Below are 15,326 nucleotides of genomic sequence, written 5' to 3'. Positions count from 1 at the left end.
ATCTAGAGCCTGACAATAAATACGGTGCAGCTCAGCATTAAATGCAATCAGAGACCCCCGGCAGGGGGAGAGTCATGTGCAGGGTCTCAGCTTCTTCTCCATCCCCTGGACTCACGCTTCTCAGTCCCATCGCGTGCCGCAGCTGACGGAATTTGCCCCCACCTTAGCATACGAAGAAGGCCACCTTATCCTTCACTGACTGCAAAGGGAGTTGAAGTGCCCAGCTGGCTCTAGCACCTCCGTGGTGCTGATGTATGACCCGGATCGCTGGAGTCGTAGTCTTTGTGGGCAGAGAGCACTGCCAGGTGCCCTAAAACCTCTCTGGTCTGCCTGAGGTCCACCCGAGCACAGCACGAAGGCAGCTCTCTGCCAGCTGCTCTGGGTGGCCACGTGCCACTCATCAGGCAGCGGCACACGTGTCACCTCCCTGCTGGCACCTCCTCGCATGGCGGCAGCGCTCCTCTCCAGCTCCCTGGGAACAAAACTGCCCCTGTGCAGCGTGACCCACGTGGTTACAGGCAGCGGGCTGAGTTCTCATAGCACGGGTTAGGCTGGGTGAGTTAGGTTACAAATCCTGCTGCCGAACAGCCACCACCTGCACAGGATGGGGCAAATACCACGATGCCACACGCCAGAGCAGCTGAAGCACGAGGGCATTCCCAACTTCAGCTCCAGTTCTGCAGGATAATAGTAATTAATAAATATTTAAATTGCAGCGGGAGAAGAACTCGTCCCCTCTGTCCTCCTCCTCCCAAGGTACACGCAGCAAGGGGCTCTGCCAGCAGCCAGCTCTGCTCCCGAGAGCTGGCACAGGAGGGCACGGGCCGGACACAGCACGGCTGATTTTCTTTTCTTCAGGGTCTCCAAGGTACGTCTAGCTGGCATGAAACAGCAGATTGCAACTACCCCCTTAACACTAGAGAGCTGTGAGCAAGTCACAGGAGAACTGAAAGGGCTTCACAATGCAAGGTTTTGCCTTGAGTGCCAGCAGCTAGGCTGTCCTCGGAAGGTCAGTTTTATATGCAAAGGTAAAAAAAGGAAAGAACCAGTGCTCAAAGTTCAATTTTGACAATAAGTATACAGGTAGATTTTAAAAATACTTATCTCGCATCAAAATGTCCAGGTTACCTTGGAGCACGACTAGCCACAATTAGCCCATGAAAGAACAATTTATGACTACGGTGGTTTTTTTTTAAATAAAAAAATAATAATTGTTTAGCTTTAAAAGAAGTCTGTGGACACCCTGTTTTTATAACTGACCTTGCAAAACAAAGTCTTTTTCAACAGCGATGCAAAACATGATATATATTTATATATATATTTGCGATAATTTATATACTACAGGCTCACCCACTTGCAAAACCACCTTTTTTTTTTCCTGGCAATAACTGTGTTAAGTGTTGTTCAAACACTTCAGAGCCTCCTCAATGTACAAAAATAAATATTGCATACATGATGCCCAAACAAAAGCAGAACCACAGGTCACCAACATACGGCTGCAGCCAGTGGTATTCCGTACGCTGCAATGGCAGTGTGTCAACAAACTGAACAAGCTGTTCAGGATCCAGCCTCTCTCACCTTGTGTCCCCTTGTCCAGACTGCCATCATCTACCCCTGGTTCTTAATTTAACCTTTCCAGCTTAAGGCTCCCGGTACCTCAGTGATGCTGCCTGCGTAACTCTCGTGAAGACACGACCAACACTAATTCACTGGGGAGACCCCATGGCAGGAGCCGTGCAGAGGCCAGCCTCGCCTCGCTTACCTGCCGCTCCCCGTCGCTTGTGGACCAACGTGCCCTCGGTGTGCAGCTCAGCAGGGTTACTCGTGCTTGGAGTCCCGCTCAAGCTTCTTTTGCTGCATCAAGGTCACGGTGACAGCTCACAGGACCGCGCACCAGAGCTCAGAGACGTGTAAATGCCCCCGTGCTGGCACCATGAAGCCAAAGCTGCCATCCCCCCGCGTGGAGGTCAGGGCTCGTTCACCCACCTCCCTCCCAGCACCGCTTCAGGAGCTCCAGCTTTGGAGTCGCTCCGCTTTGACACACCAACACAACCCACCTACATGGCCGAGCATGGGCTGTTGTGGGGTGCTGCTTCTTGCTGGCTGCGGGCAGCCTCAGAGAAAGCACCCGTGTGGCGCAGTGCTGGATGGCTCCGAGCTGCCACGGCTCCTTTCCGACCTGCCCCTTGCAGCACATGGCTTGTCCCCCCTCTGACACGAGGAGAAGAGGTGGAGCCTGCAGAGGCGAAGCAGCCCTGCGTGATTTTCTGTCTGTTCTCAGAACGGGCTAGCTGGAGCAACTGCTGCGCCAAATGATGACAACGAGAGAGTTTCAACTGCGCAAGTGGCGATAACAGGAGGTGGCAGCGATGGAGTACTTCTAAATAAAAATATCTTGGAGAAAAGACAGACATTTAGAAAAGGGTATGCATCAGTCTAAGCCCTAATTCTGGGCACGTTTTGCATGAGTTTCTTCACAAAATGGTAAAGATACATGTTTTTTTTTAACCCCTTTCAGATTTGTCTACATACCAGGATCACCAGTTCACTGTTAACAAAAGTCAGTTTTTCAAAGGCAGCTCAGAAACACAGATCCTGAGCACGCGTGAGGAGGCTGGATCCTCGTGCCTGTGTGCCACGTGGAGCGGCACAAGGCGATGCTACGACAGGAACCCCATCAGGAGGCACATGGCTGTCAGCGTTACGGGACTGGGAAGTCCTTTTGTGCTGCTGAGGGGGGACAGGGTCGTGAACACGGCGTCTGTCGTGTTTCTCGGGAGTGGCAAATTGCAGATGCTGCCTTCGCAGCAGGAAGTGCATACCTGAAAGAAAGAAGGTGTTAACTCGGTTATTTGAAAAATACCCCTGCCACTGAATAAAGACGGACAGGAAATTATATCACATTTGCAAACCAGCACAGTCACCATAATGACTTTTTATTTATTTATTTATTTGGTTTCTTTTAAGCCCAGCTACTTAGAGAATGATTTAGCAAGCTCTTCCACCTGTGCAGGAACAACTCATTGGCTATTACAGAGAATGTCCATCTGCATAGGTTATTTTTGTTTTCTCCATGCTAAGAAAAAAAAAAAAAAAAAAAAGTTGTTTGGCAGAAGTGGAGCCAGAACTCAAAGAAATGGTCAACTATTCCCATAGGTTTTTTGTTGTTGCCTTCATCTTGTATGCAGGCGCTGGGCTGACAGACGCTTCTCGTGGCTGTCCACGAGCACTGCCTGCCTGCAGCTCTGCTCCCTGGGGACAGGAAAGCCCAGCTGCAATATTTCCCTGCTGGAGCACACAAATTTAGAGCAACAAGGCCACTAATGCACCAGAGGCCGAGAGCACCAACGTAAGCATGAGCAAAGCACAGAAGGGACTGCAGAGTGCCTGACCGTCCAGAAAGCTCTTTGATTTTAACCCGCTGGAGAAGTTCAGAAAGGTTAAATATCAACCTTCAGAAACAATTTTAATGCATAACTGTTCTGTTCAGATACAAACCTCTGCTGCTGTGGGCTGGGGGCTTTCCCCTGCCCGTTTCAGGCAGAAGGTCAGAGAGCAGAGGCTGCAGCACCAGGCAAAGCACTTCCCACTTCCCGGCAGAGGGGAGCGGTTTTCTCCTCTGAGCTGCTGCCAGGACACTTATTTATAGAGATTATGCTTTTGTTCTGGGAGAGGCTATTCCTTTGTTTCCCTAACAAATGGAAATGAGCTGGAGCTCGTTAAGAACAGAAACTCCATCTCTGACGAGGCTGATTTACCCACCGAACCAGTCAGACTCCTGACGGGGGCCAGAGAGATTCTGCCCAGTGTTTATACAAGGAAAAGGCAATTCTAACCTTGTATTCCTCGTGCTTTACGTATGTGCATCCAGTAGACAGACAGTCCTCCAGTGGCACGCAGCGCTTGGTGACGGATACGCTTTCTCCGGTAACTTTCATCATGTGTTGGCTGAAGCAGTACCTCGTACCTAAAAAGCATGGAAAACATGTTTTACTGACAAATTCAAGGCCTTTGATAGTCTACATGCGAGAAGAAACAGGAAAGAAACCTTAGCATTTCAAAAAAGAGAATGTTGTTGTATTTATTACAATACATAGATGTCACTAAACGCACGGTGCAAGCTCTGACCCAAAGCCAAGACTTCAAAGCATTCTGGAACTCAAGGATTTGTTCTCAGCAGCAATGTGGGTCAGTACGTTACAAACTAAAGCAACGCACACATTGGATAATCACGGTAACAGTTCTCACTTCTCTGCTGAATTCTCAGGTCCCAGATGAAACAAATAAAGCTTCTAGCAACCTGTAACTCTTTTGGGGTGGTTTCCTTCTTGTTTCCAAGCTTGTCTAGGTTAACAGTTACCCACGTATTTTAGCAAATATTGTGCAACCATCTTGGAGATGCGTCTGCTCCCCTGCACAACGTGAAGCACCACGCCTAACCCACAGGTACTGCTCTGGGGATGGGGACAGAGGGGGACCCCGTGTGCCTCATGGGCACAACTCCTATACATTTTTATTACCTAAAAGAACAGAAATTCAGAGCAATTCAACCAAGATGTCGCAGCATGAAAGGTGATGCTCTTAAGCACTGTAGTACTGTAGGCTACAGTCAGCTTGCTCCAAAAAGGCGAGTCAGGTCCCAGACAGACAGGCCAAATTGAAGCAAGCCAGCAGGGCTCGGATGTGCCCAGCGAGAGAAGTTTGACCTCTCTGCTTTAAGCTGGGCACAGAAACCCCAGACCTGGTACTCCACGTGGCCCAGAGCAGCACGTTGGCTTTTGAGAGCCAACTTCCCAAACTGCCACCTCCTGCAGGGTTTTTTGCCACCGTGTTCAGTGGCTGGAGCATTGCCACCACTGCAGTGGTGATTGCCTGTTGCACAAGTTGCTGACCCACCCTCAGGACGTCCGAAGGTAGAGGACTGGGAGTATTATGCAGTATTCCCATACAAATTAGATCACTAACAGTTTCTGTTTGAGCTGAAGCTAGTAAATACCAGAAAACAAGGAAAATGCATGGCAGGGTGTTCCCCTCCCCTGACATCTATTAAGCACTAACTTCTCTTTCCAGATTAACAGTTTTTGGTCAAGTCAGTTCTGCTGGTTATTGCTAAATGCAGGCCTCGGAGTCACGCCTGTCTCCTTACACAAGCTACGGGCTTGTGTGCTGGTAACATCGTCATTAATCACCTCAAATACCACCTACTGTTGTCAAAACAGGGAGTGTCCAGGAGTATTGGTCTCATCTGGTGCCAACCAGCCCGATCGTTTTATTATTGTTGATGTTGTACCAATTTGAGCTCTTTGAGCAAATAAATTCTGAAGCAGATAAAGCTCTCTGACTCAGGCTGCAAACACAGCTGGTTAGTCTGGAATGCAAGCTACTGTCTTTTTCTTTCCAAGATAAATATTTTCACGAGGTCACTCGGAATGTCCCCCAAGAGACCAGAGAGGTGCCAGATAGAGGCAGAGCAGTGGTGCTGAGCCTGTAGAGGGCACCAGCAGAGGGGTGACTCAGGCAGCAGCATCCCGCTGCCATGGGGACAGCTGTGTCCCCAGCACGGTTCCGTTCCCATGTCTGCAGTAGCACTGCCCACGTCCTCTGGTTGTGAACAGGCTCTATCAGGAGCTGGGGACAACCTTAATGTCTCCTGAGGGTCTCAGCAAGGTGAGGGAGCTTGCTGAGGATCTTGCTGATATCTGGATGTTGGATACAGGCACCCAACGCCCTGAGGTGTCCTCACCTTCAGAGTGATGGGAGTTAATAACCCAAAACACTGCGAAGATCTGAATGCCAGCCAAAAAGAGGTGGTTTCAGCTGCCCTGAGGTGTGTCAGTGAGGTGGAGCCTTGTGCCATAAGGGAGGGAAGTGAACAAAGCAGGGACTGGTCCCAGACACACCAGTAAAGAAGTACAACCCTTAAATAAACGCCAGCCTGATTTGATTTGTAACTGAGCTGGAGGAGTACGGGGAGTAGATGAAAGTCCTAAACTTCACCCACTGCAAAGGCACAGAAAAGCTTAAGGGATTATTTGTATCACTTACACATCTTTCACGTAGGGGAGGCTCACAAACAGGAGCAGCGACCGCCGGCGTTGCAGTACAACAGACAAGAGGGAAGAACAGCTCAGCGCTGTCCCTGCGGCCGGGGCATCGAGCAGGTGTTGCAAGGTAGGGTAACACCAGCGCGTGGCTGCTTACCTCTTGGACAATAGACATCCGGAGCCCAGCGGTTGCATTCGTAATTATCTGCTGCCTTTTCGCAGGTGAAGCATTTAAATCCGTGAGGAAACGGAGTGGCTGAAAGGAATATACTATATTCAGTTAAAATGACCCAGTTAATCTGGTTCTGCTTTTCAAAGGCACATGGCAATATTCCTTCTTTTCAGGCATATCGTACTACCAATATAGCTTTAGCTTTGTCAGAACTGAACTTTACCAGGAACTGGTCAGGATTTGTAAGAGCCCTGCCACCACTGGCAGCACCAGGAGGGCACGTACGCCTGCAATAAGGACACTGTTCAGCCGTGTTTACCTAGGAAAAATGCCTACTACCCACTTCAAAGGGTACTAATGAGAGCAAGGAGTGTTTGTTCTCTTGGTTTCAGAGCTCGCATCCAGTACTGTTACTCTACCAGTCCTGATAACGTGGTATCAGATGGATTAAACACTTCTGGACACTGTCCCACCGAGGAAATGAATGACCACTTTTGAAGGCAGTCTGATTTTTCCCAAAGGGAAAAAATATCAATCTGCTGAACCTCCAAGTCATTAACAGCAGCCTCCATCCTTGATTATCTCACCAAATGAAGAGCCCAGCTTCTAAGTGGTTTCCTGGCAGGGTTTCTGTAGCACACTCAATACGTCTTCAAGATGCTGCCACCATCTCAGAAGCCAAATGGTGACTGGGTCACATTTATCTTCATGAGGCAAAGCAAGCTGAGTCTCTGAGGCCTCGTGAGCCATGTCTCACTCCTCCCCACCACCTCCCCTTGCCCTCTCCCAGAGCACAGCGGTGTGGGCTGGACCCCTTTTGGGTACCAGAGGTGGCCTTTGCCATGCAGAAGGACTCGCTGCTTGTCAGCTGTCCTCCTTTCCCCAGTCTCCTCAGGTGGGAGCATCTCCATTGGGTTGCTACTGCCCTAAAGGAACAGTCTGGGGTGGGACAACAGCACAGCACTGATTAAACTCACCCACCTTGCCCTGGACAGTTAGCAGATCATGGTTATGGGCTTTACCATGTAAGAATTTCATCTTGCCTGTATAGAATATAAAATTTTCAGCCAAATTCTGAAAGGAGAAGTTTTTTTCTGGGAACAGATGGCAGGCACGGCTCTGCTAGCACTCTCGTGGAATTAAATCAAAGCTTGTACACGAACAACAGACCAACTATTAAAAGGACAGCCCATGGAAGACCTGAAGATGCATAACACTGCTATATCATTATTTCAGGCAGTTACAGAAATAAAGTTGTGAACAGTCTGTGCCACAGCTGCGCATGGTCACATTTGACTCTTGCTCACAACTATCGATGTGCCTTGACAAACCGTGTGGCTGAGGTGGCCAGAAACCCTTGAAGCAAAAAAACACAGCAAACCAAGAGCCCCTGGCACGCTGCATGCAGCACTTTAATCCCCTTGGGAAGCAAAGATCTGGTGTCACCCAGCGGGTCGTGCTTACTGGAGGGGTGGAGATAGACGATGTCCTTCACCGTGAAGTCCCGGGGCTGTGCGGCCCTCAGCCAGCCGGCCACGAGGCCGAGCAGCAGGATGCGGGCCAGCCTGGGCTGCGAGGCCATCGCCCGCCGAGGCCGTGCTCATGCGGTGGCCCTGGGAGCACGGCAGCGGTCAGAAAGCTCACCTAGGGAGAGCAAAACACAGAAGTGAGGAGATGGCACGGATGGAGCAACCCCACCTCGCCAAAATCAGGCTGCTCCCACCAGCCCCCGGCCCCCACGCAGGCGGCCGAGTCTCCCTCCTTGGAGAGGCTCAGAAGGCACCTGGACGTGGTCATGGGCAGCCTGCTGTAGGTGGCCCTGCTCGAGCAGGATGGATGGATCATTGCTGGGCCTGATGGACCCAGCAGTGCCTCCAGCCTCAACCATCCTTCAATTACCTCGGCTCCTCTTCAGTGACATCCCCAGCCCCAGCCTGAGCCCTGCCCAGCCCTCTTCTGGCCAGAGGAGGCTCTGAAGGGCAGATCTGCAGCCCAGGGAACATTTACGTACTAATTATTTAACGTTATTTAATAAATCAAACATTTTTTTTTTATTTTTTTTTTAAGTAGAGGCAGTCCAGGGGTCGTGACACAGCCTCCCGCTGCTGCCTCCAAACCTGCATCTGGTGGTGGTGAGGTTGTTTCTCGCTCGAGGCCCGCGTGGGACCGGCAGCACAACGGCTGCTGGGGGCCTGTTGTTGGGGCTGGCTCTTCTCTGAAAACAGCCCCGTTATTAAAACACCATGAAATCCATAAAAATACTGACGGAAGCAGATAGCACTTAGTGTGGTGCATTAGCTGCTGTTGTTTTAACCTTTCAGAGAAGGAAATGCCCGTTTCCATCGGGTCTACTCCGCAGATGTGCATCAGCCAGGGGAAAATGAAATCGTGATTAGAAACAGAAAGGAAATAAAACGAGCCTCTCCCAGCCACATGAAAGCAAAGACAACGAGGACGGGTGGCTGCCTGTGTGGTCTCAGGAAGAGCCCCGGCAAAGCCATCCGGAGCCCACCCTGGCGAGGCAGCGGGCTACCTGCCTGCATTTAGGGCTAGTCGCGTTTCTGAGCTCCTCGTGCCCAAATACACCCTGACCTGGAGCTTAACCACCAGTTGTCCTGATGTCTCTGAGCTGAGGGCAACGCGAGGAGATGGAGCATTGAGTGCACAAGTGATGGCACCAAGCGGGTATACTCCTGTTTTCGGGGCACATATCTACATGCAATACAAGTCACACACCACATAGCGCAAGCAAACAAGGTGTGTTTAGGCTCTGTAGCCACGTCCTCCCACATATAATACAAAAACCAATTTATTTGGTTTCCCCAGCATAGTCACAAAAGGTGTCTGTGTCCATAGTACTGCTCAAAGTCTGCCAGATGAGGACACCAGTTGTGCCTCCATCATGCACGCTCCTTATTTTCGGGAACCAGCTGCTTATTCAGCCAAATTTCCATGTAGCTGTTAGAACTTGCCTAGCTGTCAGAACCAGGGGACAAGTGGTTGTTAGTCCTGTGTGAAAGGGAGGCAGAAATCCTCCAGCTGCACGCTAAAAATACCCCAGTCGTGCCTCTTGTAATCAAATAGCTTAATTGCCAACACCACTTCCGAGGAGTTGCAAGAACCACAAATAAATAGAGAGAATTCACTTACCCACCTCCATTCTGTATGTTTGAAGCAGATTTAATTATAGGTAAGGAATTAAAAAATACATATATATTACAAAAATTCCTGAGCAGAAGGGTTGCTGAAGTAGTTATTGGTTATTTAACAAAACACCTGCCCCTGTTGCAGACACTGCTCTTCACAGCAAGCATTTTATAGCGGGTTGTTGCACAAATACACACAAAGATAGTGTGAAGGGAGATACCCAGGCATAGTTAGAAGTACCTATTGTCAGAAACCTGAATATACAATATTTTACCAATACTTTGGGTATACGCACATGGGTGGGTACACATAAAGTTCTGTTATATAGGCAAAATGCACATAGGAATATAATACATCTGACTGATAAAATACTTGTTGATATTTAAGGTAATGCTGATATTTCATGGAGAGTGGAATACCAAAAATAATTTCAAATAAAATCAATGGATCAGTAATTACTGCTCACACTCATTCTCTCTGTTTTTACACGCACACACAAAGTATCATATTTTTCATTTTTAAAGGAAAAATAAGTCATTATGGATGCAAATCTTTTACTTAAAACCTGCAAACGTTTGACTAAAACCAGTTTTCAGTTACCCCCTCCAAACTGATATTTTTCTAGAAGGATGGCTTCTATTCATAAAGCCTGCGACCCCTAAGAAGTTCCATATTAAGGACACAAAGTTTCCCCTTCCAACAAGACCCTTTTAGTTCATGGCTTCCAGCCAAAATCACCAAATGTTGGACAAAAATATTTCTCCAAACCACTTTAGCTGCTGCATCAGCCATTGCTGAGCTGCTGCCTTGCTCTTCAGCTCACGGTGACACATTTTTTTCTACTGAATTACCTCCGCTCCCTTCCAGATTTAGCAGAGTACACGCACCAGCCAAACAGTAAACGGCATGGCCCGGTCTGAATTCGATACTGGGCCGTAATTAGGGGAAATAGTCGCATGGTATTTAGATCATACAGTCTGTTTACAAAAGGCCCGGGGCACTGACACAGAAGCCCCAGTTAACTCAATCTTTCTAGCTTCACCAGCACCTTTCAGACGGAAAGGCATCCTCGGCCCGCTCCGCAGCAGGATTACTTCTTCCTGCCCTCTGCCCTGACACGCCGCTGTGGAAATTAACCACTAAATTCCCTAAGCAGCAGCCCAATGGCCCGTTTGTCAGGTCTCATTAGGGAGGCGGCATGTCGTCCTCGCCGGCACCTCGCCGCAGACAATGGGAGGTCCCCGGCCCCAAAGCCCAGTGCCAGGCCTCCTAGCTGGCCTCCACTGAAGGTCAGGAGCAGCAAGCCACTGCTGTAGTACCTTGTAAACATGAATTCTCCCCATACAAGTACTCAGACATGAAGGAATCCCCAGTTTGTGGGCATTTCTGTACAAGTGAGGCACAGGCTGCAGCAGTCAGGTCCCCCCGTGGGAGGTGGGTGTCTGCTGCAGATGGAGGTTGCCCAGTCTTGCAGGAGGCTTGAGACAACTTCTGCTGACATCTTGTCTCCACCTTCCTCCTACATCCCCTCCTTGCTCTCAAGGCCCCATCTCCAAATTTCTCTGATCTTACACTTATCTTTTCGCATGGAAGATCCTCCATCTCAGTGCCCTAGAGCAGCATTTTTGCCTCCAGATAAGCAGAAAACAGGAGCAAATGAAAGCTCCCTCTCAGCAGTAAGACGTGTCGGCCCCGAGGTACAAAGCACAGCGTGCCAAAGCAGCAACATCTGCGAGAAACCACACCACAAGCACCGCACGTGCAAGGGCAGCTGTAGCGACTTACACCACGCCGTGCTAGGATGATTATTTATGAGCGGTACGTGAAGCCGAAGGAGCTACACACAGGGCGATGCTGGAAGATCTGCTCCTGGATGCTGTGCAATTGTTCCTCGGGCACGTTACCAGCGTGAGTTTCCCAGTTCCTTCAAGAGTTATGTTCTTTGTGTTTCCTCCATGCTGTTCCCTTATCGCTGCAGGTAGGAATTTCCACTTCTGAAACTACAGTATATGCATTAATGCACATCTCTCCACAGCTCCAAAAACCAAACCCAAGCCTCTACACACGTAATGTTCCTGCTGTCCAAAGACAAATGTGAGCTGAAGCTTCAGCAGCCGTGCGGGATCCTGGGCAGCAATTCCAGAGGCTCTGCACCTCCTCTGGCTGCAGTCTTCCCACCCCACAGAACCCTGCACCAGCACCTTGGTTAAGCTTCTTTCCACCTGCATTTTAGAGACTTTCTTTCTGGTTCAGCCCTGGGAATGTCTGAATACACACCAGCCTCCCGATGCTCCGGGATGCAGCGAGGCGCACGCAACTTCTGTCTGAAGAACCCATAGGAGCTCTTGAAGAGAGTTCACTGCCTCTCCTCCATCCCAGTAAGCAAGAGTCATTAAACAATCAAACAAAATTAGCGCTCAAATTACTCCCAGAAACGTGGACAATCTAATCTCCTTGCTGCTAATTACAAAGCCTGCAGTTCATTGAGCTAAAAGCCCGTATCCTGGGGCAGTGCAGGGGGGGCAATATGTTCCCTCTCCCACCCTCTTCCCTGATGCAATCCCATCTTTACCAAGACACAGCAGCAAGACATCTTCGTTAGATGACCCTCACTGCTTCTACTTTCAGTCTGACAACAAGTCTGGCGTTTTGTCTGGACCTGTCCAAACACCTGACCTAGGTGCAGTTGTTTTAATGAGCTGTAGTAAAACTTCGCTTATATTCACACATCCCCAGCAGGATAGTTCGGCTCCAGGTAAATACAGAAGAAAAATCAAGTAGATAGGTTTTACTTGCATGCTTCAGATACTTGGTATTGGGCACAGAAGGCCAAAAAATAATAATAATTAAAAAAAATAAAAATAAAAAGGAAAATAAAGCTAGATTAAAATTCAGGCAGGGCATAATCTTCATGAGAGAAAACACAATTTATGGAAATTAAAATCTGTCAAACTGAGAAGGTGAGAAATGCAAAGTGTGACATAATTCATTCCCATTTCACTCCACCACATACAACCCAGTGGCGCAGGGCCACAGCTATTTTATTTTTAATTAGATGTAATATTCAAGCCTGTGACTATCACCAGTCCTGAATTAGGAAGATGGGCAGGGAAGATCCAAAAAATCATTGTGAGACCTATACTGCAGTTTTCTGAGAGCATGCCACAGAGGCAGGAGAGGCAGCAAACCCTGAAATCAATGGATTTGGCCCAATTTGGGAATTGTGGCGGGCGGCCCCGCTGCTCTGTGATGGGTTATGGCGTGGGGACATCCGCTGCAGCGGTGGCAGTTCGCAGGGCTGACCTCGATGCACGCGAGCCCCAGACAGCCCGGCTCCACACAGGCGGAGAAGGAAACCATGCATGAGCACAGAAATCCTGGGATTTTCCCACTAATAATAATAAGAACAACAACAACAAAAAAAAATCTGTCGAGTCCCAGTGTCTGGGCCCCTCTGCAAAGAGGAGGGGGGCTTAAATTGTTAAATTCTCTGCTGCCAAACAAAGATTTCAGTTTGCTGGCATGGCTGCAAGGGCTCCTGTTGGGGATGCTGTCTGAGTGCACCACACACGGCTCCTTGAGATAAAGCCAGTAGGAAGCAGCCGCTGTGCCCGGGGCAGGGGCACGGCGAGTACGTGGGCTCTGCTGGGCCACGGCTGAAATCTTGGTGTCTCCCACAACAATCTCCAGCCCCCTAATCTGGTCCAGACGGGTAAACGAGGCAACGTCCAGCAGGATCACTCTAGTCCCATCCCTCCTATCTGAGTTTCCAGCAAGAAATACTCCAGTGAAAGCAGGTGGAAGTGCTGTCCGCACTTCTGTGCAATGTGTGCGCCAGGAAAGGGGAAAAAAATCACACCGCATTACCAGCTAAAAACACCAAAATAAACCAAGAGACAAGTGAAATAGCAGTGGCCAATAAAGTTTACAATATGAAGGCATTTTCTGAAGCCTCTGCCTAGTAAGACACACGAGAAGACCAAAGTTTCTCATAAGTCTGCTAAACACAAATGATAAAATTGTAAGAGGGGAAACCAAACCAAACAGGAGTCAATATCCCATGTGAGAGAGCTGGTAATTATCTAATCCGCAACCCAGACGTGAAACTCTTCACTAAAATAGTTTTCCAGGTACCTGGTTAGCATATAGACACAGGAGTTTTAAAAGGATCAACTTATCCTGCTAGGCTCTTCAGGTTACATTTTTATTAAGTCTAGGGAATCGGGGCAATCTAGGGACCAGGAGACCGTCAGCACAAGCTCAGTGTTTTTAAAAGATCAAAGGCAGGACGGCTTAGCCTGAGGCCAGTCCTGGATAAACTCACAGAGCAGTTTGTTTGTGCTCCAGCAACAGAAAATTCAGGCTGTAAAAAATTGCAAGAGAATGGTTGGGAGAATGGGGAAAACGGGTCTCAAACAAGGCCGTCAGTCTCGGACGGGTGGGATTACAGATCCGGCTGTGAGAGGAGACAGTTACACGGAATAATTGGGGAGAGACCAGAGCGGAGAGCCAAAGCACCAAAACCTGATCAACAAAACGAGCTCGGCCCAATTAACCGAGCATGCTCAGGCAGAATTAAAAAACAGCTTAGTGGCATCGCAAGATCTAATTGGGAGAAAAAAAAAAAAAAAAAAAAAAAGGCATCCTCAAAGGAAAGATACTTATTTTTTCTGCTCTCCAGCAGGGTTAGGTGCAGCAGTTTTGTACCGACAGTGCCGACAAAAAGTAACTTCTTTTGCTGATAAAAGCTGCCAAGGACACGGGCATCAGAGCAGTATTAACCACTGCAGAAGACATTGCTGCTAAAGAATGAGCTGAAATGCCTGTCCATAATGCAACAAACTGTGCTTTAATAAAACCATACATCAATCTGCACCATTGTGTCCTCGGTCTGCTCCTGCCCTCGCCCTCAGATCTTCAGAGCTGTGTGTGACAGTTCTTATCGCACATCACCCCGCACATTTGACATGCTAGATTAGGCACTAAACCACGGGCTGCCCAGCACCCACCCAACGCTGTAAAAGCCGGGAGAACAGCCCCAAAAACCTGACGTTGGGAAAAGAAGATGGTTTTATTATGAAATAATTGAGAAGTTGGGCTTTCCCCCCGTGGATGGAAAACGAGAGCTTTGTCGCCGACATCAGCGTCAGCAGCATCAGCCCGCTCCTGCTCCTCGTGACGGGTGAGATGCTCCCCAACACCCTTGCCTTGCCCATTCATGCCACAGCGCCGTGGATTGTTTTTTTTTTCAGAACAATGTGATGTGCTTCTGCGGCCGCTAACGAACCCCGGGCAGTTTTCCACCAGCCCAGCCCGCGTGCAGACGGTCCCGGCGGTTCACCCAGAGTTCATGCCAGGCCCGGGTGGCCGACCAAAAGGGGAATCCTGGCACAAACACGGTCAGGACGCGGTGGGGACCCGCTTCTGTTCGCTTCCAAAGAGTGAGCCTGAAGCCGGGCTAGGGAGGAGGAGGTGCTGGTGTCAGCAGCCAGCCCTCAAGGCAACTGGAAATAATTGGAAACGGGCGATTTCCAGCGACACGCTGCCAGCGCCCACATCGAGGTTAGTAAACAACGAGCCCAGCCTCATCCATCCTTTACAGTAAGCATCCCAACCCCGTTTACCTCCTGATAGAAAAAGGAGTTCACCTTTGTGCTCATCCCCATCAGGCCAAGTCAGAGCTGGCATCCAAAACCTGGGCTGTGCATCAAAATAAATCAGACCTTCCTCTTGCACTGTTCTGCTGTTAGCACTGCTGCCCCCTTTGCTCCACGGGGACTGTAGCAGACATCGTAGGAAATCTGCCTTTGCAGAAATTTCCATCATCAGTCACATTAAAAAACAAAATTAAACCGATTTCATATTTTCTATCATGTGAAACTGAAATTGAAATACTTTTCTCTTAAAGCTCTACAGTTATTCCATCCCGAGATATTAAAGCATGCTTTATTTGGTATAAACAT

The 15,326-nt window shown here is 49.0% G+C and overlaps 1 protein-coding gene across 3 annotated transcripts in view; it reads right to left on the bottom strand.

Annotated features, from left to right (window-relative positions):
* Window positions 1-2,495: 2,495 nt before the first annotated feature.
* Window positions 2,496-15,326, bottom strand: part of LYPD6 (LY6/PLAUR domain containing 6) — a 28,266-nt gene continuing 15,435 nt past the window's right edge. For all 3 annotated transcript variants that reach the window (XM_035332285.1, XM_035332286.1, XM_035332287.1), the window contains 4 exons: window positions 7,681-7,860; window positions 6,202-6,300; window positions 3,837-3,967; window positions 2,496-2,822 (listed from right to left, as the gene is read on the bottom strand). In XM_035332285.1, coding sequence (XP_035188176.1) covers window positions 2,661-2,822; window positions 3,837-3,967; window positions 6,202-6,300; window positions 7,681-7,798 — 510 coding nt within the window. In that variant the 5' untranslated portion in view covers window positions 7,799-7,860 and the 3' untranslated portion in view covers window positions 2,496-2,660. The remainder of the gene's footprint in view (window positions 2,823-3,836; window positions 3,968-6,201; window positions 6,301-7,680; window positions 7,861-15,326) is intronic.

Source organism: Oxyura jamaicensis, chromosome 7, assembly GCF_011077185.1.
Source record: "Oxyura jamaicensis isolate SHBP4307 breed ruddy duck chromosome 7, BPBGC_Ojam_1.0, whole genome shotgun sequence".
NCBI lineage: Eukaryota > Metazoa > Chordata > Aves > Anseriformes > Anatidae > Oxyura > Oxyura jamaicensis.
The sequence above is the reverse complement of the archived record's forward strand: the minus strand, read 5'-3'. Positions and strand labels throughout refer to the sequence as shown.